General features: G+C 47.9%; 2 protein-coding genes across 5 annotated transcripts in view; one reads left to right on the top strand and one right to left on the bottom strand.

Annotated features, from left to right (window-relative positions):
- Positions 1 to 15,865, bottom strand: part of asap1b (ArfGAP with SH3 domain, ankyrin repeat and PH domain 1b) — a 37,184-nt gene extending 21,319 nt beyond the window's left edge. Inside the window, exons 1-3 of one of the 3 annotated variants that reach the window (XM_047024289.1) lie at positions 14,971 to 15,865; positions 2,590 to 2,662; positions 1,540 to 1,685 (exon numbers count right to left, since the gene is read on the bottom strand). In XM_047024289.1, coding sequence (XP_046880245.1) covers positions 1,540 to 1,685; positions 2,590 to 2,662; positions 14,971 to 15,096 — 345 coding nt within the window. In that variant the 5' untranslated portion in view covers positions 15,097 to 15,865. The remainder of the gene's footprint in view (positions 1 to 1,539; positions 1,686 to 2,589; positions 2,663 to 14,970) is intronic. The other 2 variants (XM_047024290.1, XM_047024291.1) reach the window with 2 other exon arrangements.
- Positions 15,866 to 16,762: 897 nt separating this feature from the next.
- nfx1 (nuclear transcription factor, X-box binding 1) lies at positions 16,763 to 24,906 on the top strand. 2 transcript variants are annotated; one of them, XM_047024292.1, is made up of 24 exons: positions 16,763 to 16,829; positions 16,948 to 17,066; positions 17,443 to 18,450; positions 18,604 to 18,765; positions 18,907 to 18,984; positions 19,130 to 19,235; positions 19,423 to 19,494; positions 19,612 to 19,751; positions 19,887 to 19,986; positions 20,202 to 20,419; positions 20,778 to 20,875; positions 21,056 to 21,086; positions 21,198 to 21,280; positions 21,434 to 21,542; positions 21,873 to 21,992; positions 22,094 to 22,173; positions 22,276 to 22,506; positions 22,646 to 22,719; positions 22,823 to 22,924; positions 23,030 to 23,167; positions 23,380 to 23,446; positions 23,548 to 23,693; positions 23,976 to 24,080; positions 24,286 to 24,906. In XM_047024292.1, the coding sequence occupies exons 2-24, from the start codon at positions 17,042 to 17,044 to the stop codon at positions 24,359 to 24,361; spliced, it is 3,369 nt and encodes a 1,122-aa protein (XP_046880248.1). In that variant the 5' UTR covers positions 16,763 to 16,829; positions 16,948 to 17,041; the 3' UTR covers positions 24,362 to 24,906. The 2 variants fall into 2 exon arrangements, with proteins under 2 accessions (XP_046880248.1, XP_046880249.1); XM_047024293.1 differs by having other exon boundaries at positions 16,787 to 16,847.
- The last annotated feature ends 229 nt before the right edge of the window (positions 24,907 to 25,135 follow it).

Raw genomic sequence — 25,135 nt, 5'->3', positions numbered from 1 at the left:
GAACATGATATGATCGTTCCAGGTCTTGCCAGGCACGGTTGACTTGTCAAATAAGGGGCTCCAATTAAAAAAGTACGTCTGTTATTTAGATTCACAGCCCCAACTACTAAAGCAGATTCTTGGAGGCCATTTGGACATAAGGATCGGAGTTCCTGTCATCCCGGGCCAAGTCCACCCCGAGACACATACAGCACTGGGCCAGGACACAAACAAAACCTAATGGACGTTAATGTGCTTTTAAAGTGGCTTTGCAGTAAACGGCCAACGTCAATATCAATCACCTGCTAGCGGCTGGTGCTCTCTAAGAGCTGACCCTGCAGCCTCTGCTAACCGCCTCTCTGTTCTCTCTATTTCCCTCGTTACTGTCCTACTGCCTGCCTGCCTGCCTGCCTGTCTGTCTGTCTGCCTGTTCCCCTGTCTGCCTGCCTGCCTGCCTGCCTGCCCTACTATCTGCCTGCCTGCCTGCCTGCCTGCCTGCCTGCCTGCCTGCCTGCCTGCCTGCCTGCCTGCCTGTCTGTCTGTCTGTCTGTCTGTCTGTCTGTCCCCCTGTCTCCCTGCCTGTCTGCTTGCCTGCCCTACTGTCTGCCTGCCCTACTGTCTGCCTGCCTGTCTGTCTGTCTGTCCCCCTGTCTCCCTGCCTGTCTTCCTGCATGCCCTACTGTCTGCCTGCCTGTCCTACTGCCTGCCCTACTCTCTGCGTGCCTGCCCCTCACCTCCTCTCCTGCTCTCTGCCTTTGCTTGGCCAAGACCAGTTGTATTGCTGCCGTCACTTAATAAAAATTGTCCCTCCTTTTATTACAGAGCTACAAATGTCAGCAAAGGTTATGCTATATGAAATAGAGAAAGGCCTTCCATCATTATGATTTGGGGAACCCTGAGAATATATGCTTCAGACACAAACACACACAGACATGTCACGAATGAGGAATTGTGAGGCCATTAGGAAAGTTGGAAAGTTCTATTCTTTTATCGTTACTGGGGCCTACAGTAGGCAGTGCCAATAGGTGGCTGATGGAAGAGGGTTCCAGAGGAGCACACACACCTACACAGACACACACACCCACACACACACACACACGAACACAGTGGCTCTTGGACGTGAAGCTCAGTGTATTTATGGAGCCTAATCTCAGAGCCAGGCCGGACACAGGAAGAGAGAGGGACCAGCATCTCCTCCAGCAACCATCACTCACTCAGGACTCAGACAGAGCCCGTTCCCCACAGAAACGCCCGGGGGGAAAAGGACAAGGCTCAGATAAGAATGCAGATGGTAAGCAGGCTGTCCAGGGGGAAGATAAACCCGCAGGCAGCTAAACTGTCTGATGATTTTGTCAGTGTAGGCTTTCACCATATAGACATCAATGTGAATTTTCTTATCAGCGAAATATTGACCCGTCGCCATGTCTGACACACACATTCCATTCAGGCCCAAGAAATACAATAACAATCTACCTTTGAATGTACAGGACACGGCGCTAGGCTCTGTTTTCATGGCGGTTAGCCTAGTGAGTGAAGCCTGCCAGGACAGAGAGGACTCACCAGGTTCTTGAGGAGGGTGGAGAGCTCCTTGGTGAGGGAGGAGAACTTGACGAAGGCCGTGCCCAGGTCCGGGTTGTCCCGGCTTATGAAGTTGCTGCCAAACTTGTCCAGGGCCTGGGCATAGTTCTCCTCATTCTGGACGTGGTCTGGGGGGATGTGGAGGAGGGAGGTGGAGGAAGAGGAGGAGGAGAAAAGACAGAAGGACAAGGAGAAGAAATGGTGCAAAAAGGGGAAGAGGAGGATAGAGGGTTGTTTTAAGTCTAAGCATGTTTGAAGGGAGTGCTCTGACAGCTCACGAATGTAGGGTAGTTGTGCTCGGAGTGTGATGCTAACTAGCTGCAGGTTGACCTCGGCCTGGTGGTGACAGTGTACAGTAGCGGCCTGGAGGCTGGGAGGCAGAGGGTATAAGCAGACCGCCGTAAAATGAGGTCACATCTAACGCGATGATGCTGGTGGGTCCATTCTAAGAATGTGTACGTGTGTCAGTGTGTCTCAGTGTGTGTGTATGAGTGTGTGCATGTGTTTGTGTGTGTGTGTGTTGGTCCTGGCAGCTCCTTGTGTAAGAAGCTCAGCAGGAAGCATCAATCAACACAGAGGCATCCATCTGCCCTTGTCATTACAGCAAAGGAACAAACCTGCAACCAAACCCCCCTTGCCACACTGCACCGTCAGAAAACACAAGAGTATATTGACATTTTATATTCCATATAAAATATATTTTTATCCAAAGCGACCTACATAGACTCCATAAATGTGATCAGAAAATAGGCCGTAGATTTAATCACGGGACAGAGGATCTGACTATCTGCTTAGTCTATACAGAATGTAGGAATGTTATTGTGCACATAAACAGACTTTTTGTTTTAATTAGTTGAACGGAGGACTACGTGAGTATCAGTCCGACACTTTTAACTTGCCCGGAACATTCTCATCCGTGTTTGTCATCCTGTCAAGTTACAGACTAAACACAACCATTCGGGACAAACTGCAGCCCAGTCAACCCACCCCCTAATGCCCCGGTCACTGCAGGATAAGGGCCTTCTCTCTCACCTTGACCGGAGTTGTAGATGGCCTTGACAGACTTCTTGACCTTCTGCAGAGATGTCCTGTCCTGGTCCAATGCCTGGTAGGAGACAAGGACAAGATGAGGAGGGAAGGGAGGAGGAGAGAAGGAGAAGAAGAGAAAGGGAGACAAGGTTGTTATCAGATTTACGGGCTTTAAGAAGGGTGAATATCAAGATCAAAACACAACAAGCATCCCATGCTGTAAATATCCATGATTTTATGAAGCAGACTCTGGATCTCCCAATGTGATACTGTCAAACACTGTGGTTCAATGTGAGTGTCTTGGAGTTACCATGTTATATTTCCTCGATTTCAGTCAGTAGAAACAAGGCAGCGGAGACTCTGAACTAGAAGCAGGTGTTTATTTCTGTTAGGGACGCCTGTTGCTTTCGGCACGGTGAGACCATTCCCATCCTCTCTCTCCCATCCTCTCTCTCCCATCCTCTCTCTCCCATCCTCTCTCTCCCATCCTCTCTCTCCCATTCTCTCTCTCCCATCCTCTCTCTTCCATCCTTTCTCTCCCATTCTCTCTCTCCCATCCTCTCTCTCCCATCCTCTCTCTCCCATCCTCTCTCTCCCATCCTTTCTCTCCCATCCTTTCTCTCCCATTCTCTCTCTCCCATCCTCTCTCTGCCATCCTCTCTCTCCCATCCTATCTCTCCCATCCTCTCTCTTCCATCCTTTCTCTCCCATTCTCTCTCTCCCATCCTCTCTCTCCCATCCTCTCTCTCCCATCCTCTCTCTCCCATCCTCTCTTTCCCATCCTCTCTCTCCCATCCTCTCTCTCCCATCCTCTCTCTGAACAGGGCGTGCAAATAGGAGACTTGTGGTGTTCCGCTTCTCTCGGCCTCCCACAGCAACGCTGGAAAGGCCTGGGGGGGTGTATCGACTTGTTGTCCAGCTGCTGGCTGTGCTACAGTCACAGCACTATTTAGTCAATTATCAGTAAATCAAATCGTCCACCACCAGACATGGCTGCTTCACCATGTGATTTGGATCTTTCAGAGCTTCCCAAGTCTCAAAAACCCGGACAGTCAGACAAAGGCCCGAGACACAGCCAGACACAGACACACAGTCTCCTGATTATTCATGGCTTCTCTTGATCCTGCCTCTTCTCATTCAGTATGCAACACTAGGGTCTAGGCCTGAACAGCCACCACTACACACCTTCCCCCATGTCAATATCAGTGAATGGAGTAAGTAACCCTGCCATGGTTACTGATAAAAGTGATAAATACACAAACAGTCTGCTTTACTTCAGGCTCCGCTGGTCAGAATGGGGGAGGCACGGACAACGTCCAGCTAATTACACTCCACCACGTAATTAATCTGACCTTGAGGTTTGTAACTGTGGCTGGTGCTAGCATGGCTCTGCCCTCATTACGGCCTCACTGGCCCTGCCCCCAGGCTCTCTGGCCCCGCCCACAAGCCTTTGATCTCCCACACTGGAGGAGGGGTCAAGGCCTCATTACTTGCTACAGTCTCTCTAACATATGCTCAGACTTGCTGTCATTATACACACACACACACACACAGTGTATGGAAAGGTTTTTGTAATATGACCTCATACAACCCCATTATACAATATTATGTGCTATTCCCAGTCTAGTCTTCAGTAATGCTTATTTCGTAACAGCAGTTTCCATGTTGCATGTGAGCCTATACAATCCAGGAAATGATTACCAAAAGCCCGATAACATGGATGCAGACCAGGTCATCAGGACCCGCCAACCCCCCCTTAACCATAATCCATATCAGATTAATATGAGGTGCAGCAGGCAAAGATGCTCCAGTTTAGGGGGACGGGGGGCTAACCAGGTCAGGTCATAGCTGAGTGGAGGAGAAGAAGAGTATCCGATGATGTGAAGAGGGAAGGAGGAGGAGGGAAACAGGGGAAGAAGAAGAAGAAAGCCTGGTGAGAGGAGCCCAGGGGCCAGAGTCTGGCCAGGCCACAGCAGGCAGCTTGGAGCCCGGCTGGAGCCCACGTCGGGACCAGCTGGCACCCCCCGCCAAAGGTCAAACCTCAAATCCGCTCTGTGTCTGTGCTGCATGTAATTAAATATTCGGCTTTGATACCAGCATGTTCTTACATTAGCGGAGTAGAACACGGGCGCTGGTCTGTTCAAACGCGTTAACATGCTAACTCTAGCTGGAGGGGCAGAGGAAGGGGGGGAGCTGCTAATGTGTTGGAGACGACGCTTGGGAGAGGGGGGGTTCAAACAGGACTACCGGTACAAAGAAGCGGACCAAAGAAAGGCCCACCATCCACACAAGTGACATTTCTTCAATTCATTTTTAATTCTCTCTATGTAATCTGCTGTGGGCCACTGTATGCTTCAGAATTACCAGGAAACATTTGCGAAGGAGGCATACACAAACTAGCAATCCGAATTTGAAGCCAGAATAAAATCAATTGAACACAGCTAGCTTGGCACACAGTCCTCTGTGCACCCTGGCAACCAGCAAGAATGCATCAAAACTCTGCCCTCTCAAAGCCTGCAAACTATTCAATATAGTCAATGCTTTGTTCTAATCTAGCAACAGCCAATAGGGAGCTCTGAAACGACCCAGTGGGAGGGGTGAGTGGGCCAGGGCCTCCAACGTTGTTCCAAGCCTTCACTACTCCAGCAGGAGGAGTCGATTTTAATTCATGTATTCTGATATAAGGAGAAACATTACATTTCCAGAACCCTCTGTGAGTTCCTCGTGTTGAGTAGCTCCAGGACTAAAGGCTGTGAAGTCTGACGTGTGAGCGTCAGAATGTTTTTAAGCTCCAGGCAGGTCTGACCCGAGCAGGGTGGGGTCTGGGGGGTCAAGGGGCTTGGAGGCTGGGGGTGAAGGGCACTGGGGTGTCTGACTGGAGTGTCCCCAGGAGGACTGTCTCTTCACACTTCCTGCCTGATCCCTTATCCTGACTCTGCAGACGGCCTTCCCCAGGGAACAGGAAGGAGCTGGGCCTGTTGCTGAGTGGAAGTCACTTCCTGGTCCCTGTCCAATGAGATGACAGACAGGGTCCTGTCAACTGACGAATGATAAACTCTCCCAGCAGCCGGGAAGTTGTGCTCTTTCTAGGTGATTCATAGCAGTACTGTGTTGTACTGTGTTCCCAGTCATTTTCTCTGCAGGATTAGTCCTCCTATCTTTCGCTCTTTCTCTCTCTCCCTGTCTCTTCTCCCGGGATGAACAAGATCACACGTAGAAGACAGAAGGGTGGTTACCACGGAGATGTGATATAGCTAGCAGTCTCACACATCAGCACCACATTCTTCATTTTTTGGAAGTACAAGCAACTATAGAGGAGTTGTTGAGAGTTAACTGTCTGTCTGCTTAAATGAATATCTAAAATACTAAAAAGAAACCTATGCAGTGTTAAAGGCCTCTGTCCGTAGGTGGTAATCAAACAAACACAGTTAGCACTTAAAGTGTATTTTAACAGAAGATTTTCTGGACTCTAACAGGAAGGGTGGAGAGTTTTCATTGGCAGGAAACGAGTGAACATCCCTTTAACTGGCCTGAAGCACGAGAGAAAGAGCGAGAGAGCGAGAGAGCGAGAGAGCGAGAGAGCGAGAGAGAGAAACCTGAACTTTCAAATGAAAATGGGAGGATGTAACATTTCCAAAAGTAGCTGAGGTCAGGCTGCATTATCCCTCTCTCACATTGACACAACGATAAAATGATTTCAGTGATTTCAATGTTGCATAACAGCAAATGGCTTTTCTTTAATGACAAAGAAACGCCTCCCATGATAAGGAACAGGTCTCAGAGGGAGCAAGCTAACACTACTAAGGATTATGGGTCATGGCGAAGAGTTATTTAGGCAACAGGGTCAATAGGTATGCTGTGATTCTAACTAACTTAGGGATTAGACTGCCGCCAACACAGAGAGTGAGAGGGTGTGAGAGGCTGTCATGGCTGTTGGTGTTGGCAAGGAGGGAGACGGAGTACAGGAGAAGGAGGGGAGGAAAGAGAGAAGACAAGTAGAGAGAACGCTGTAGAGAAAGGTTCCGCAGCTGGGTTGACTGTGGCAAGGTTTGCCAACTTCGACAGACCTGAGGGTTCACAAGCACATGTGCGAATGCAAGCATCGTATGTTTCTATGGATGGATCACCAGTATTTTCAGCTTTGCATAGAAGCAAAACATTGCGACCTGATGCAAGGCGACCATGCTGTATGTGGTTGGTTCTGGTTTGGGGCAAGAAAGGGACAACTTCTGGTCTGCAAAGGGTGTGACATTCAGAGGCTAGTTGACAGATGTTGTGACAGAATGCTGTGTGAATGAAGGTGTTAATTTCACACATCAGCCTTGACATATTACTAATAGATATAAAAGGAAGAGTGACGACGAGGAGTGAAGTGAAAAGGAGAAGTAGAAGTTTGAGCTGGACTGAGAGGCGGGTTGCCTGAGAGAAGACGATGAAAGCATAAAGACCAAGTCTGTCACCAGAAGCCGCTCCACGTAGCCCAGTGAAAATAGAAACAGTAGGAGAGTAGCGAGAGCTCTCAGGCGCCAAACATCAACCTCAAGAGCGTCAGACAAGAACAGAAAAAGACCCGACATTCATCTCCAGAGTGGGATCTCACTCTCTCTGTTTTGCTATGTTGATGAAGGAACCACATCTGCCAATCAACAAAAAGATCACGAGGAAATAGGATACCAACTACCCAGTTAAGAAATGACCTGAAGGGGGTTGTTTGCTTCTCTCTGAAGCAAGTATCTCACATGCCAATCCATAACCAAGACAGCCAGATGCTTGCATGGTACTTCACACAGCTACCAAACCCCTCTGATCACACCTCATTGCTGTTTGTTTAGCTCAAACACTGTTCAGCAACAAACTGAGCGACTGTAGAAATGAGTAGCCACCTTCAACAAACCTGCTGAACCTGAAGTCCGACGATCCCTATAAGCTGTAAGGTAAACAACCTTCTGGTGGTAAATGTTTAAAATACTTTGCCATACACCGTTTGCCAATGTATAAACCCAGAGGATGGCATGCTAATACAAACCCCACCAGCTAATACAAACAAACCCTGGCACGTTTCAAAGCGGCCGCGTGCTTTATCACAGATCTCTCTTATCTGTGATTGGCTGATAGGTCTCTCACTTCTGCTTTATCACAGATCTCTCTGATCTGTGATTGGCTGATAAGTGTCTTACCTCTGCTTCCTAGCCTCCAGAGGAGGAAATGGGCCGATTCCTGGATGTGACGACCCAGAAAGGAGCTGCCTGGCTGAGACCCTGCTGAGGACCTCCTTTCTGGGTGGACAAACAAGCATTGCTAGGCAATTATTATTTTTTTTTTTCAGATAATTTACATGTCTTACACATAGTGACCTGGTTAGCCAACCCCCAATGTTTGGGATGGCAGCGGACAAATCTGCAACCCCACCCTGCACCACAATAACACAGCCAATCAGAAGTGGCATATTTCTGTCATCCCCTGTGAAGCTGAACGTTCAGCTCCTCACCACATGGTCGCCTAACCCTCTCGGCCAGAGTTCCGGAGCCCTGCACTTTAACAGCATTCCTTGGGAGTCCTCTGCGGACACGTCTCCAATTTCAGCTTTTATGGGATTCCGGAGTGCAGCCCTTCCACCAAACCACAGGTGTACATACAGTCCACTCCAGCCGGCTATTGTGTTCACAACACACTCGAGTCATGGTAACTAGCACCAAACTTGTTACAATGTACTTCTCCCCAACAGACTTCACCCTCGCTGTTGTGGATATGGCCACAGCAGATGTGCTCACTTGAAAACATTGAAAGAACTGCTACAGCTGAAATCCTTTGGTCTGCTCTGACTCCAAGCCAACAATATGATCCTGCTGAAGCTAGCTTGTGTAACGCCGTGTCGGAGCCATGTAGCCCTCCGCTGGTAGGCATGTTCGGCTCTTCAGATGAAAAACCGTATCAAGTGCCCAGCTGATACACACAGTCACACATCAGTCAGACACTTAGCCAATACATTGGTCTAAATACGGACACATGCACGTACAATCACACACACACACACACTGCACGCACACACATCGGAAAAGACAACACACACATACACACACGGTTCAGGGCATAACACCATCCATGCTCTGCTCTCAGACATCGCTGGAGTGTTTATGCCTGAAGGCAGAAGAGTATGCATCAGTGAGTCACCCTGTCTCTGTGGTCCTCAGGGCCATCCTGGAGGAAGGCCACAGACCTCGGCACGCACACACACACACGCCTCAGCACACACACACACATGCTAGCATGCACACACACACTAACACTTCAGCCCACACACACTCACAAACCCCTAAGCCCACACACACACACACACAAACAATCTCCTCAGCACACACAAATACACCACACACACCTCAGCACACACACAAAACAGATAATCAACAAGCGGATGCTTATTCAATGGAAAACAACTGCTGGTAAAGCAAAGCAGATTTGGAGTTTCTTTGTTTCAGTGGTGGTGGACACCCACCCGATCCATGGCACCCCACTGACACCACACAGCCCCAGGACAAAGCCATCGTCTAACCCTACTAAGACCCAAGTCTACCCCAAAAAGAAATCCTTAAGAAATCTCCGAGCCATAATTCCAATCTGTTGTGGGTTTTCCTCTTTCACAGCGGGGGTACGGGGGGGGGGGTTGGGGCGGTAGAGGGGTGTGTTTGTGTTTTTGGTGCATTTGGTTTGCTTGCTTGTTTGTTGGGTTTGTTTGCCGTCTGAGAGGAAAATCTGATAATCAGTCTGTGTGCCACAGCTGTTGGCCTACCTTCCTGCCACAGCTGCACTGCATATATCATCAAGGGCTATTAGCAGACAGCGGATTAGCCCCTGACCAGGCTTAGGTCCGCCAGCGGGGCTTTTAGGCTCTGATCCCCCTCTCTTTCCCTGATTTAGGCAAAGGGAGAGTGGGGGAGACGTGGGGAGGGCTTCACATCTGTCTGAGGCTGGCAGCATGGGGCCTTGGCTGAGAGGAGGGCTGCTGTTTAACGGACAATCCTCTCCCTTGGCCGGCTCTCTGCTTCCCTAATGGACACGCTGACCCACACGGAACAGTCATGGCTGACGTGCTTACATGGCGCTTTTTCAAGCTGGAACCTCCGATTTTCCTTCCATGAGACAGAGCCTCTGGTGGAGTTATGAGGGACAATCAAAACCATTTCCTGTTTACCTTAAAAGCCGTTCTACATGATAGGCTGGTTTGAATGAGTTTTTTCCTATGACAATGTAGGTTAGGTGGCATGGAAAAGGGAGGAGGGTACAAAGAGCTAATGAAGCAACTGTATTCCATACACAGACCTCCTTTGACACAAGGGATAGAGGAAGAAAAAATACACCACTTCATCAATAATGTATCCAGGCACATCTGTCCTGAACTGAAAATGATGTTAAGGTACTGCAAGAAGTCCTAAATAGACTGCACTCACTATGTAAAAACGGGGTATGAAAAACCTGTCTTGTTGTACCTGAATAATTCATTGTTTTTGTACAACTTGTTCTAGTTGGGGAACACGCATGCAACCAAACAAAGAGAGGACATTGGAAATGTTTTATTTTGATGGGTGATGTGGTGGATGGAAAAGGAACTGTTTGCCACAGAAACAGCTCACATTGACCAGTTGTCCCCTGTGGCAGTTAACAGATAACAGTTCACTTCAGTGTATCCTTGGGTCTCTTTCACCTCTGATGGTGAGAAGCAAGAAGCAGAGGGAACCAGAGATTGATTGCAGTGCACATCTGTCATTGGACATGTTGAATTAAATGAGGGGGCAAATATGTGGTGTATGTCTTGCTCAAATGGAGATGTAATCTCCTGTGACAGTAAACAACGTGACAAAACAGATAGTGTTTCTTGCCAGTGGCATGTAGTTAGCATATGACATGGATGAGGAATCACATGACATGGATGAGGAATCACATGACATGGATGAGGAATCACATGACAATGTGTCATCCGTATCGTGAGGAGCTTCCATTTGATTCTTCCGGGGAAAAATCCTCTTAGCCTGTCGTTCCGATATCTTCTCCTCTTTCCAATCTCAAAACATCATGACTATTCCATTCCATTCATGCATGCACACTTTCCTAGTCAACTGAAACTCCCACTTTTAGTCCAAATCTGGAATTATCTCGGCCAGTAAAATTTTTTTTTTTTTAAACACATTAAACTGCATACTGGAGCATGAAAAAGAAATTGGGCTGTTTAATTTATTATGCTTCATTGAAAAAGCATGACTGTGACGTGGTGTGAGAGGTCTCTGCCAGTATACTGAGGGGTTTCCTAGTTCTGGCAGGAAAACGTCCTAGGGCGTGGTGAGGAGCTTCTCCGTCCTAGGGCGTGGTGAGGAGCTTCTCTGTCCTAGGGCGTGGTGTGGCGCTTCTCCGTCCTAGGGCGTGGTGAGGAGCTTCTCTGTCCTAGGGCGTGGTGTGGCGCTTCTCTGTCCTAGGGCGTGGTGTGGCGCTTCTCCGTCCTAGGGCGTGGTGGGGAGCTCCTCCGTCCTAGGGCGTGGTGAGGAGCTTCTCCGTCCTAGGGCGTGGTGAGGAGCTTCCCCGTCCTAGGGCGTGGTGAGGAGCTTCTCCGTCCTAGGGCGTGGTGAGGAGCTTCTCCGTCCTAGGGCGTGGTGAGGAGCTTCTCCGTCCTAGGGCGTGGTGAGGAGCTTCTCCGTCCTAGGGCGTGGTGAGGAGCTTCTCCGTCCTAGGGCGTGGTGAGGAGCTTCTCCGTCCTAGGGCGTGGTGAGGAGCTTCTCTGTCCTAGGGCGTGGTGAGGAGCTTCTCCGTCCTAGGGCATGGTGAGGAGCTTCTCTGAGAGCTGACCCATCTGACCAATCCAAGAGTGCAGAGATCATCCGTCAGACAGCTCAGCATTGAAACTGAAAACCTAAAACCTAACAATTAGCTCGTCACATTTGGATCTGTCTCCCTGTCTGGAGAGAGGGAAGCTGCAGTTAATCCTGGTTTAAATAACAAACTGAGTGACGCAAACCTGCATGTGAAGGCCAGAGAGAAGGGAGGGCCTTGTAAACAAGTTACAAGTGCCTGACCCCTTATTTCTGTGATTTACAGGGTTAAGAAGAGCAACAAGAAATCTTGTCAGATGCAAAGATCAGGGACCTGCTAGTTTCAAGGCCTACATAATGACCTGCCACAATGCTATAGCATAGCCATTACCCAACTAACATTTTACCAAGATGTGCTGCTGTCTCATATCGGTCAAACAGCACATAGGCCTAGTAGGATCCTTCAACAAATCTTAGGTGGTATTCCACATGCTTCCATCTGTTTTATGATGTCACTTCCTGTTTTGCAAGACAGGACGGTGGTAATCTGAGGCTGTTATTTATAGCTGCCCTATCTTGCCATCTCACCGCTTATTGTTTACATTTTGGGTTTTTTTAAGACACCAACCCTAATGTAATGAACATGTCAGGGCAGAGGGCATACCCCCTCTTGTGAGCTTTAGTCGTGACTTGAGGTCAACTGTGTGACTGGCTAGGTTCTGTTCCATATGGTGGTTAGGGAAAACGTCTATAAGTAGTGTCTCCGAGCAGTAATCAATAATGAATGTGTTGAGTTGGAAACGGGAGGTTCTGGTGTCGCTGATGTGAGTCTGTTTCTCGCCACCTCTCAGATGAGTCACTGGGAACAGTGGCGAGCCAGCAGGATGACGACAGACCCTGCAGCGGGCCAGCTATGCCCCTCAGGTTACACACCATGAAATATTCACCCCGTACTTTTGCATAATTTACCTTGTCAACATACTGAGGAAATGAGTCTGAGGCACTGAGAGATCTCAGAGAAAGGGTACTGAGGGCTTGAGGACCGTTCAAACTTTTGGGATAATGGTTTTCAGAATGACTCCAGTGAGGATGGAGAAAGCTCATTGTACTGTACGAGCAATAAAATAGATTCAATTGGGACGACTATGTATAACTCCACAGTATAAATACTACCCATCCATTATTGAATTAAAGGTTTTTCGGCGGAGACCAATACAGCGTTTACGGGAGGTGGACATGTGTATTTGTAGGGCAAGTGAGGTTCTAAGCAACACTGACAAAGCAAAAACACCTGGCCACCTGTGACAAACTCTGACTTCTCGGATATGAAGTCAGTATTAAACACATGTGTAGCCTAAGTCCTCTGTCCGTATGAGTTTGGAAAATGCTCCATGGCGCACAAGCCTCACACACTGGTAGAAGGCCCTGATGTCAGCATCGCTCAAGTCTTGCTGTATTGTACAGAGCTGAAACGGAGTTGAAACTCGAGCAACGTTTACACCAATGCGGTACATCTGGAAGGTGTATAGCAGTACCCTAACTTTGGAACTGAGAGAAACCACCCAACTGCTGATAAATGTTTCAGAATGCTCGCTTCACTGGCGTCTCATTTTTGTTTAAAAAGGAAAGATTATACTTTGCAGGTCTTTGTTGCCATGGGTCCGCCTCGTCATATGATCAGTGCTAGAATTCTTGAGTGGCTGTTGCAGGCAGGCGCACATGGCGGCCTTTCCGACAGATGTTTTTCGTTTGTGCTGCAGTCTCCGGACTCTGGGGCACAGAGCCAGTGAGGTGATTCATGACGAGAGCCTTTCCTTGTTACACTAAACGAACAAAAATGTGCTCCGTGTGGAGAATAAACATGGGTCTGGCCCTGCTGTCCAGACTTTTCTATTATTGTACTATAAACCTTCAGGGAGAGTGAGGGAACTAAGATGTGGAGATGCATGGCCAACTAATAGTGAAATTTGGCATTATTCCTTTTACAAAGACTGCGTCATGCAGATTTGTGAAATTGTGACCCTCCTACTTCAATACAGTACGGTGCCATCAAAACAGTATGTGAAGCTAACAGCATAATGCTTCATACGACATCTATATACTTGTTCTGTAAATGTATGCCTTGTGAGAGCTGGTAGAGCATCTTGGTTAGTTTGTTGTTCCTGTAAAGATATTACTGGCATTAGTGAAGAAAAAATAGAATTTGTTGTCTTTGATCCACAGCTCTACACATACTACTGAGGTCCACAAAATATCACACATTGCCCTCAGCTGCAGCATGAGCTGAATGCATTTGAAGTCGAAAATGAGGTCATGTGTTTTATATGGACTGGAAGAGGTGCGTGCATCTTTTGATGAGAGAGGCTGGGGCAAGGGGGCAGGGGGCAAGGGAACAGGGAGTAGGAAACAGGAACCTAGGCTGCGTGAGGACTTAACCTACATGGTCCTCACCTGTCTGCCCCCATTACACTCATCTGTTTGATCAGAAGTGCCATCACATCGCAGTGTGTGTCTCTGTGTGTGTATATATGGCCTGTGTGTGAGTGTGTGTGTGTATGCAAGCTCTTTGGGCTCACATGTTATGAGAAGACCAGGCCACTCTACAGCTTCATATGCCCAGAACAATAGAAATAGTCAAGCTGATGCCTGGCTGATGTTAAACACCAAATGTGTGGAAAGCTTCCTAATCCTCAATCCTGCTCTCTCTCTCTCTCTCTCTCTCTCTCTCTCTCTCTCTGTATACCCTGTCAGTGGCTGGGTGGTTCTCTCACTCTCTCTATCCCTCCCTCTTCCTCCACCCCCCCCCCCCCCTCCATCCATCTCTCTCTAGCTCACTCTTCCCTCCCCCTCCGCCCCCCCCCCCCTTCTCTCTCTATCCCTACCCCCACTCTGTGTGGACAGCCAGGGCTCCTCTCCTCCCCTCTGGTCTGTAGCTGTATGAGTTATGTAACAGGGACCATGGAGGAGTGGGCCTGCCTGCACACCCTCCTCCTACTCTGAACTATACTATTTCAATACCATCCACCCCCTCCGCCTGCCACACTAGTGTCAGTTTCACTTCAGAATTGGCTAAATCTCATCACACAGGGCTAAAATGGTACCTCTCTTTATCTCTTAACAGTATCATGGAATTGTCTCATACATTAGGAAGACATCACTTTTTGTAAGACCATCACTGACATTGTGGTCCACAAACGAGGTCTTTAGGCCTTTGAGGTTAACAGAGATTACATTTACCGTTAAAATACTCTAACAAGGCGGGGTTTTGTGGCTTTTATGATGTCATCTACATGTAATTTGCTTTTAGTGCTAAACAACACACCGCTGTTAGGATAGTTCCGTCCATTGATCCACCACCAGTATGTGGAAATGGGTTGTTGGCTTGGTTTATAAACCAAGGAGACATGCTTAACTGGAAGAATGGCATTTGTATGTGGATAACCTAAATTGTGGGAAATTATAAAGACAACACAACGACCGTCTTTTTACAGTGATGATTCATCAGTGCGCAATGGTCCTTCTAATAGCGTTGTGCTCCATTGCGCACTTCCATCCATCTGCGACCAATGTTAACAAGATGTGGCCTTACCTCCTCCAGGACGTTGACCGTGTTCCGACAGCTCTGCAGGCGGGTGGTGAAGCTGGAAGTCGTGGGGGAATTGTAATCCTCAGTTGTTTCCGAGAGAAACTCGGACACCGATATTTGATCCGGCATCCTTCAGCAGGGAATCGCCCAGAGGATGATGGAAATAATTGCTCAGAAAGTCTAAACCATGAAAAAATAAACTGGCAAAACGGTATTACGTGATCTGACGGAGAGTATGTGTGGAAAAGAAACTGCTAGTTTACTAACGAGATAGCGATGTGACAAAGCTGTCTCTTCTCCAGTTACTTGGTAGGTCCTCCTATGACTTCACTGTCCCCAAGGGGAAAGGGGAAAGGGAATGCACACAATTTCGGTCTCCTCCCTCGGTGCGATGCCTATCCCTTGCTATGATTATCACAAAAAAATACCGTTAGCTATGTATATTTGCCTTTAACAAAAGCTGCGAAGATGAAGGCTATGTGAAATAGCGGATGGCCTCATTACAGGCAATTTGAGGATGTTCAACAAGCCTTTCGTTGTCGTCAAAACATTCTATAATGTCCAGTATTTTCTATAATATATCATGGTCAGTAATCTGCAAGTTGTATCAATTTTGCTGCAATGTCTCGGTTTTCTCTTCTTTCCCTCCTCTTCTTTCAGTTTTTTCGTTTTTAATGCACAACGCTGTCTTGATATTCACAACCACTCTCCCTCCCGCTCGCGCTCGGCCACTCTCTCACTCACCCACCCACCTCGGATGACGGAGACAAACGAAGAAGAACTCTGCGCATGCCTAAAGGACATTATACTTAAAGACGATCAGATCTGCAGATTAAAATGTTTTGAGATTTGCAATCAACACACAATCAATGTACTATCCTAATGCATTTTCATTGTAACAATTGTCTACTATATTGGCATTTAACTGTTGCATAGCCATCCATCAACAGCTCATTTTCAAAAGTTGAAAAGTTTTAGTAAATGTGTAATTTAGATGGACACATGTTTTTATATATTTACATTTGACCTGGTCAAATATGTCTACAATTGTTGTAGTTGTAGTAAAGACACTGTTAAATACAACATCCACTTGACAAACTGGATATCGACGACCTCATGATCAGTCAGCTATTTAATCAAATAAAAAGGAGTCACATGCCACTGATGTTGAAACTGTAGGCCAAATGGTATGTTTCATACATTATTCATACAATTTAACAAATACAGGGGTCCTGTAAACTCTTTCATCGAGGCCACTTTTTGTGAAGTTGTGAAAACCATCTGATGTATACCAGCTGGAATGATATTCCGCGCGCATCACAAGAGGCATTTTAATTTAAGAGGGGAACAGTGACACCCAGATCTATTTACATAAGCATTGTTTTGTGTTTAATTATTTAACTTTACCTACCCATCCCATAAGCAATGATCAAAGAAAACATGTTAAATTAAGAAAATTGAAAATAATCATATTTACAGCTATTTTTAGGTAGTGACTGTTGAAATGATTAAAACGTTTTCTGTGCCTTTGAGTGGTGAACTCACGCATTTAATAATGTCTTGGGTACATAGCGCCTTCTTGTGGTCATTTATTGAACACATCTCCATGAAAAAGATCAGTTGTTCAACGCACCAGTTTATCCATATAATTAAAACATAACTATATACATATTACAAAAGTGATGTATACATTTACACGTAGATCATATTTTACATTGACAGTGAAACATGCCTCTAAACAGGTTAGAACCAGTTTTTGTCAGTGTCAGCAGCATTTGTTTCAATAAAGTTGGATGACAGCTTCAGCAGGAAGCGCCGTCACACGTTTGTGCGTGACCACAACAAGAGAAGCTAGGAATAATGTAAGGCTATAGCTAGCTGTAAGTGCTTTCAGTTAGTCAGATAGGTGTAGTTAATATCGTGTTAGGTTTCGTTGACAACCCTTTATTTACGTGTAATATGTGTTCTTAATTTCAACAGTTGCTGTACAAAAAACGGCTTGCCAGACACAAACTTCGCGGGGAAAGAATAGCGGGACATCGGAGCGGCGGTCAGCTAGTCAGCTGTCCAACGAATGGCTGAGGGTTCGTCCGTCTCAGGTAGCTAGCTAGCTTTAGTTGTATCGTTACAGTATCCAGATAGCTATCAGTTCTGGCTGGGAACTGATAGCTATCTGGATACTTTTCGTCTGGGAGAATGGGAAGTCATATAACAGGTCTTTCAGCATGAAAGTGCACTTGTCGTGTGTCAAATAAGCTCTCGTTTGTTACTAACTAAGGCTAGGCTGCGTTTACGCAGTATAATATCGACTCGGTGTCAGAGATTGCATCATAGGCAAGACCAAGTGAACTTTGACATCCTATATATCCAACCACTAGTTAACATTTTCTAACATTTATGCGTATATGCCTGGATATCTATTTACAAAGGTCGATCGGTAGGTCGATCACTTTCTACCTTTTTGTTCATATTTAGACTCACTGGAGCTCAATCCAGATGGGGCATCACGACAGAAGCACAACCAACACCGGTCCAGGAGGGGTCGTACCAAGCCAGACCACAACCGTAACCTGAGTGGTCACAATAACTATGGTCCAGCACCGCAACACAGTCAGTTTCAGGAAGATTCCAGCCCCCAATATGTCCATTATAGTTCAACTTTCCCAGGGAATGCCTACCCTCCCTTCCAGCGCGAGGATAGGGATGCTCCAAGAGGCAGAGGGAGAGGGAGAGGAAGAGGGGGATATGGCGGTGGTGGTGGGGGCCTTGGCTCAGGCCCAGGACGGCAGGCTCCGAGGTGGCAGAGGCCTGGGGGAGATGTTGGCCTATCAGGGGGGTACCGTGGCGGTGGGGGCCAAAGGCCCGCAACTCCTCCTGCAGAGAGGCCCAATATAGATGGTTCCAGCTGGCGGAGGGATCCTGGGTTGAGCGACATGAGGGCTCCCTGTGAGGACAACCAGGACACCCGTCCCAAGAAGCCCCGCAGATTCAGCCAGGAGCCCCATCAGGGGGATGTTGGCCACAGGAACCAGAGAGCTGCTCACCCCTTCTCTAAGAAGGAGAACCAGGAGAACCGTGCTGCAGGAGGAGGAGGGCGAGGGGGCTGGGAGTCCAGAGAGGAAGACCGCCCATCTGATACAGGGAACCGGCATCCTCAAGGCCGGAGGGCGGAAGGCGGCGGCAACACCTCCGCCGATTTTCACAAGAAATTCCCTGAACCGAAACGACGACAGGGTCCGATCAAGGAGCCAAACCAAGCAGAGAGGGAGCCAGAGAAGGGGGCAAGCGCCCGAGACTCTTCTGCCCATGACGGGGGGGGTAACGGGGTGGATGAGGAGCAGAGCTGGAAGAAGGGCAGAGGCCAGGGGAGACGGACCCCCCTGCAAGACAGAGGGCAGAGGAGGCCCCCCCATCCGGACCACAGGTTTGGTTCAGGGCAAATTAAGAGAGACCCATTGCCCAAGAACAAAGAGACACAGACAGGTGAGATAAAAACATGCTTCTCTGTGACTGTAAATTGTTTGAGTCGCACTGTACGTAACAAATACACACTACAGACATTTCATAGTTTAGCGATTTACCCCGTTCTAAATACATTTCTAATTCCCCTTCGTCCTCATAACCCCTTCCTCCCAGGGTGTCTGATCGAGCAGCTGTCAGCGGAGAAGTATGAGTGCATGGTGTGCTGTGAGGTCATCAGGCTCATGGCTCCGGTGTGGAACTGCCAGAGCTGCTACCATGTCTTCCATCTCAACTGCATTAAGAAGTGGGCCAGATCTCCGGCCTCGCAGGCTGACGGTAGGCAGAGCGTTCCGCGGACAGATTGATATTGTGGGCTGTCGTCTGTGTTGTCCTTAAACAGGAAACCACTTTGAGATTCCTGATAGAGAGATGTTTTGCAATTGAGGACTGGAATGTAGACTGTGCTCTCGTCTGCAGAATCGACTGAAGGCTGGCGCTGTCCGGCCTGTCAGAACGTGGTCTTCAAGCCTCCAAATTCGTACATATGCTTTTGTGGTGAGAGAATACTGCTTGGCCTTCACTACCATCAGTCAGATTTGTGAAAGAACGGTCATTAATGAATGGTTTATTAACAAATATTAAATGAAAGTACTTCTCTATTCTTTTCCACCCCCCCCCCCCCCCCCCCCCCACCCCCCAGGCAAGGTGACCAATCCAGAGTGGCAGCGCACAGAGATCCCTCACAGCTGTGGGGACATGTGTGGGAAGAAGAGGAGTGGGGCGGACTGCAACCATCCCTGTAACATGTGAGCCTGGATCCACCATCTCCCCACCTGGAGACAAACAAACCAGCTGGACGTCATATTAGAGCTGCTGTCTAACATGTGTCTAACTCTATCAGACCCATATGACAATTCTCCCTCAAAATTAGATTAGAGTGGAAAAAGGTTAGGCTCTATGAAACTGAATATCTATCTGCCTTTTTGTTTGTAGTTTGTGTCACCCTGGACCTTGTCCTCAGTGTCCTGCCTTCATCCATAAAGCCTGCATCTGTGGACGAACTAGGTATCACATTTACTGAAAAATTACTAAATTGACTGAATACTTATCATCATAGGTCCCTATACTGTTGAAATGATTAGGATCACTATGCATTGTAAATGAATGTCCTTTTCTCCAAAGCCAGCCAATGCGCTGTGGCCAGGCTACATCCATCCACTGTGACACAGTGTGTGGAGCCACTCTCAACTGTTCCCAACACACCTGCTCCCAGGTGTGCCACAATGGACAGTGCCAACCATGCCAGCTCCAAGTCCAGCAAGGTGAGCCTCGCCTAGCATCATGAAGAACTAAGTCTATCTGATATTCAGTTTCAGGTTGAATATCTGTCTTTCTGCAGGCATTTTTAGCAAACGTTACAATCCTACTCTCTACCAGTTGTTGTCTTGTTCTTGCAGTTTGCTACTGTGGCGTTGTCACTCGTGAGGTGCTCTGTGGGACGGATAAGGAAGCGTTTGACAGCTCGGGACACTTCTCCTGTCAGAAACCATGTGGGAAGTGAGTTGTTCCAACTCGAGGCAGTCTGACATTGTAATATGTCATTCAATTAGCTTCAAAAGACTCCCAATATTTCAGACGACCCACCTATATATATATATATATATATATATATATTATTTTTTTTATTATTATTATTTATTTAACGGAATCAAAGAACCAACCTTCCTCCTGACAGCGCTCGCTACAGTATCTCCTTACCTACTCTGCTCCAGGATGTTGGAGTGCGAGGCCCACCGGTGCCAGCAGGTGTGCCACCCTGGGCCGTGCCAGCCTTGCCCTCGCTCCCCCAGGCTGGTGAAGAGCTGTCCCTGTGGGCAGACGGCCCTGGCCAAGCTCCTGGAGCTGGGCTACTCCGAGCGGCGTGTCTGCTCCGATCCCATACCCTCCTGTGGCAAGACCTGTAACAAACCCCTGCCCTGCGGGTCAAACGGTGAGGGAGAGGGACCGCTGGACTAGGTGCAATGTTTCCCTAAACATTAGCCCCTTATACAGCCTGCTATTATCTATGGTCAACACCTTGCTTCATTTTCTATGCCTTTATTTGGCCAGGGGACAACAACTTGACTGTATTTCTCAATCTCCTTGTTGGCAATTTATGTCCAGCCTGGACCAGATGTCTGTCTGCACACTGAAGCCAGTTTCAAACCAGTTTGTTTCCTGGTCAGTTAGACTCACTTTTAGTTCAGCTGTAGAGCATCAGACAGTTGTTACTGTTGTCCTGTTCTTTGCCTAACAGCAGTAGATGAGTGTGATGAGTGTTGACCTAACCCTATCCCCCCATCCCCTAGACTCCATCCACCTGTGTGAGAAGCTGTGCCACGAGGGCAGCTGCGGCCCCTGCTCCCTCACCTCCACCGTCAGGTGTCGATGCGGCTCCAAGATCAAGGTGAGCCAATTAAAGGAACAGACGGAAAGCTACCAGTGGCTACAGTCACACCTGATCTGCACTGGTGAGCTGCCGAGGCAGCCAAACCCCTCATCTCAGCATGTTCTTTAAAGGCCAGAATATAGGGGTGTTTTGTGCAGACGGCTCCACATTAAAGACCTTTCCTTGGTTTCTTCACAGGAGGTTCCTTGTGCCACCATCCACAACGAAGGTGAGATCTGAGGAGGGGCTTTCTCTGTATAAGTTCAGACTGAAAACAATGCTTTCCTGAAGCCCATCCTTGATTCACTCTTGTTACGTGCTCTTCTTCTCTCAATTGTAGACCAGCTTGTTTTTTCCTGCGAGAAGCGCTGTACTAAAAAGCGCCATTGTGGGCGGCATAAGTGTAATGAGCAGTGCTGCGTGGTGAGTGACCAGGAGGGATCAGTTGGTGACCTGGGAGCTTATATACTTTGATATACTTCTATAAATATCATAATCCTGTCTTGCCTGGTTTCCTTGTGCCCACATTTGGTTTTTACCCCCCCCCCCCCCCCCCCCCCCCCCCCCCCCCCCCAGGCTGTGGAGCACAAGTGCTCTCTTATCTGTGGTGGCAAGCTCACTTGTGGCCTCCACCGTTGCCAGGAGGTCTGTCACCGTGGGAACTGCCTACCCTGCTGGCAAACCAGTGAGTTCCAGCATGGGCTGTGCTTATGCCCCTGTGGCAATGCCAAAACACACATGTGGATGCTGACTAGTTCATTAGCACCTCAAGCAGATGGTGCCAAGTTCCAAGGGGGCATTCTCTTGGCAAGATATTTATTTTAAGCCATGGATTTTCCTTTATACTATTAGTCTGAATCATCCTAGTGGCCAGTTAGTTCACATATCTGACAGTACTTGCACTACAGTGCCATTTCCTCAACTGGTTTGTTTGTTAGCTCAGAGATACAACGTTAGTCAAATACAAGACTTGTACTCTACTAAACCTTGGTTATATCAAACTATCTAACTGTAGGTTTCGATGAGCTGGCGTGTCACTGTGGTAACAGCATCTTGTTCCCGCCCATTGCTTGTGGCACCAAACCACCGGAGTGTAAGAACCTGTGTTCCAGGAGGCATGAATGTGATCATCCAGGTAACCCTACCCCCCACTGAGACGTGCCTTATGCTGCACTATTATATTTGGTTTAGTTTCTCTTACTCAACTGTCACCTGGTGTCTTGCATGTGTTGTCAGTCTTCCATAACTGTCACAGTGAGGAGAAGTGTCCTCCCTGTACCTACCTGACGACCAAGTGGTGCATGGGGAAACACGAGGTATGTGGGGGGGAAAAGAAAAACATTGTCTAAAAGCCCCAGTGAAGTCACCACGCTCTAGCTCTGCTAACCCCCTGGTTTCACCCCCACGTGTCTCCGTAGCAACGCAGCAACATCCCCTGCCACCTGCAGGACATCTCCTGCGGCCTGGTCTGTAACAAGATGCTGCCGTGCGACCTGCATCGCTGTCGCCGTATCTGCCACCGTGGCGAGTGTCTGGTGGAGGCCTCCTGCCGCCAGGCCTGCGTGCTGGCACGCCCCGACTGTGGGCACCCCTGCTCCGCCCCCTGCCACAAGGGCAGTAGCTGCCCACGCAACACCTGCACTACCAAGGTACGCTATGGCTCACCTGGTGTACTGGTCTGTGCTTGATTGGTCTTGCCTGGTGTAATGGATGAAACGGCCACGGTCAAGCTCACTTTCGTTGGATTGCGTTTTGTCCAGTTAGTGATTTTCCATGCTTGTCCAACAGGTGGCGCTACAGTGTGAGTGTGGCAGGAGAAAGGAAATGGTGCCTTGCACAGAGGCTGCCAGCTCATACCAGAGGTCAGTTCTGTACAAATTAGAGAGTGATGGGTGTGTATTAATTGTGTGGTCGCTATAGTTTCATCCTCTTGTATCATCCTCTTTCATCCTCTGTGTGTTAAAGGTATGCCGCCATCGCCATGGCGAGCCGTCTGTCTGACATGCAGCTGGGAGACTCGGTAGACATCGCTCAGTTCATCACCAAGAAGGAGCAGAAACAGAACAGGTAATCTGGGCCTGCAGCTGTCTCTTTAGACGGTAGATTTTCGACAGCATCTCTGCAGGACTGGGGAGTGCGTCGCTGTGACCTGGACTGTGTTGTGTCCCCCAGGCTGGAGTGTGACCAGGAGTGTGCTGCCCTGGAAAGGAACAGGAGACTGGCTGAAGCTCTGCAGATCGACGTGTCTGTGGATCCCTTCAACGTCCGCTCCACCTCCAAATACAGCGACAGCCTCCGAGACGATGCCAGGTACCACAACATGGAGTCCGACTGTTCCTCCATGCTAAGGCACTCGCTGACATACTCAAGATGTCTTTAAAACTATTCTTAATGTCTTTTAAATCATAAATCTTAACTTAAACGTCTGAGTCAGAAGTTTCACTTCTGGTCGGTCTTTTGACTGCTTTTTGTTGTTGTTGTAAAGGTGAACACTTTTCATAATACAATTTTCTGATTTTTAGGAAAGATTTTAAGTTTGTGAGGGAGGTAGAAGAGGAGATTAAGAATCTGGTTGAGCTGGTTAGCAAGGTAAGCATTTCTGCGGCGTGACTGTTGAGACTAAACACCTTGACAGTTGTTCTCGTGTGCCGTGTGAGTAAAGTGTGTTGCTGTGTGGATGGTGGTTGTAGGGGAAGCAGCCCAAGAGGAGCCACTGCTTCCCACCCATGAACCGTGAGCACAGGAAGATGGTCCACGAGCTGGCGGAGGCCTACACCGTGGAGAGTGTGAGCTACGACAGCGAGCCCAAACGCAACGTGGTCATCACGGCCACCAGGTAACTGGAAACGCTTGCCGTAAACCAAGCTCGACTCGGTTATGCAGGTCTGTTGCACTTGGATGTGGTCTGATGAGTTGGTCGAACTCGGGCTGTGTCAAAGTCGGGGCTCGTAGGACTGAATGGTTGGCTGATTTGCATAGTGGGCGTATTTAACTCTTTGTCCCATTGTAGCTGCTTTTTAGTTGTTACAAATGAGGGTATGCTGCTTTGCAGATGTTGTCGACGTCAATAAATGTTGGACAAACGAAAATGGTATACGTGTTTTTGTGCTGTTTCAAGGGGGAAGTCTCTCTGTCCAAATTCAACCCTGACGTCTCTGATCGAGAGAGAGACGGCCACCAGAGCCCCCCCACCCATCGCCCACATCAAACAACATAGCAGCAAGTGAGTTGTCTCAGTGTTTGGCCCATACATTGGGAATGGCTCTGCAGTTTACCCTAAACGTCTCTAGTTATTTGTTCCATATATAGTCTTCACTGTAATGGCTGTTCATTGGCGAAGGAATGACTGAATATTACAGTATTATTATAGTATTTTCAGGTATATGGCTGAGTTTTGATCATTGTGGTTCTTGTTTTTGTGTTTCCAGAAGCGACGGTGGATGCAGCTGGTCTAAGATGGTCAAGGAAGAGCCTGTTATAGACTACTTTGATGTCCAGGATTGATCAAGTTCAAAACAAGGACCTTTAAGGATATGATAATGATCATTAGAAAAAAGAATGTATATTGCAGTACACCATGGCAAAAGGGAGCTGTAGAGATGCAACTCTTGCCAACAATAGAAGAACCCTCTGAGTACAGGTTCCACAGAGAGTACTTGCCAGCTTCGCAGGGTACTGTTTGGAACCCTAATTATATTAATTTGTTTTACCTGGAATGTGTTTTAGATATTTCCCTTTTTCCAACACACCTGATTCAAATGAGAGGGTCATAAACAAGTTCCTGCAGAGCTTGATAATGACCCATTCATTTGAATCAGGTGTGTTGGAGCAGGGACGCATACAACACAGTGGGCTATGGGGTCCAGGATTGACAACCACTGCTCTGGTGGCTTCTCCTATTGTTTTTACTTTGCTCTGTGTAGCTCCTTGTGCATGTCTGAAATCAACCCTACCAGCTGCCCAATTTTTATTTCTGTGCCAACACATTGAAACCAGACTCATCACTTCTATATTTTTGGTTCAAATCGAAATAAAGTGTGTTATTTGAATCACTTTTGATTTCCTCGTACAAAAATATACTACATGAGTACTATGGTTATATTGCATTTATATAAGTTGACCAAAGTTGTTTACGTGCTAGCAGCAGAAGAAAACCGTCTGTTTCTTTTAACAGTAGCATTAGCTGTGACCAAACTAGCCATAGAATTGCTACTATGGCTACCGGAGGAAGCCTAATAATTGGATCAGCAGAAAAGGGGCATTGTGTCTTGGTTCGTA

This window comes from Hypomesus transpacificus, chromosome 8, assembly GCF_021917145.1.
Source record: "Hypomesus transpacificus isolate Combined female chromosome 8, fHypTra1, whole genome shotgun sequence".
NCBI classification, from domain to species: domain Eukaryota; kingdom Metazoa; phylum Chordata; class Actinopteri; order Osmeriformes; family Osmeridae; genus Hypomesus; species Hypomesus transpacificus.
This window is presented reverse-complemented; position numbering and strand designations above follow the sequence as displayed.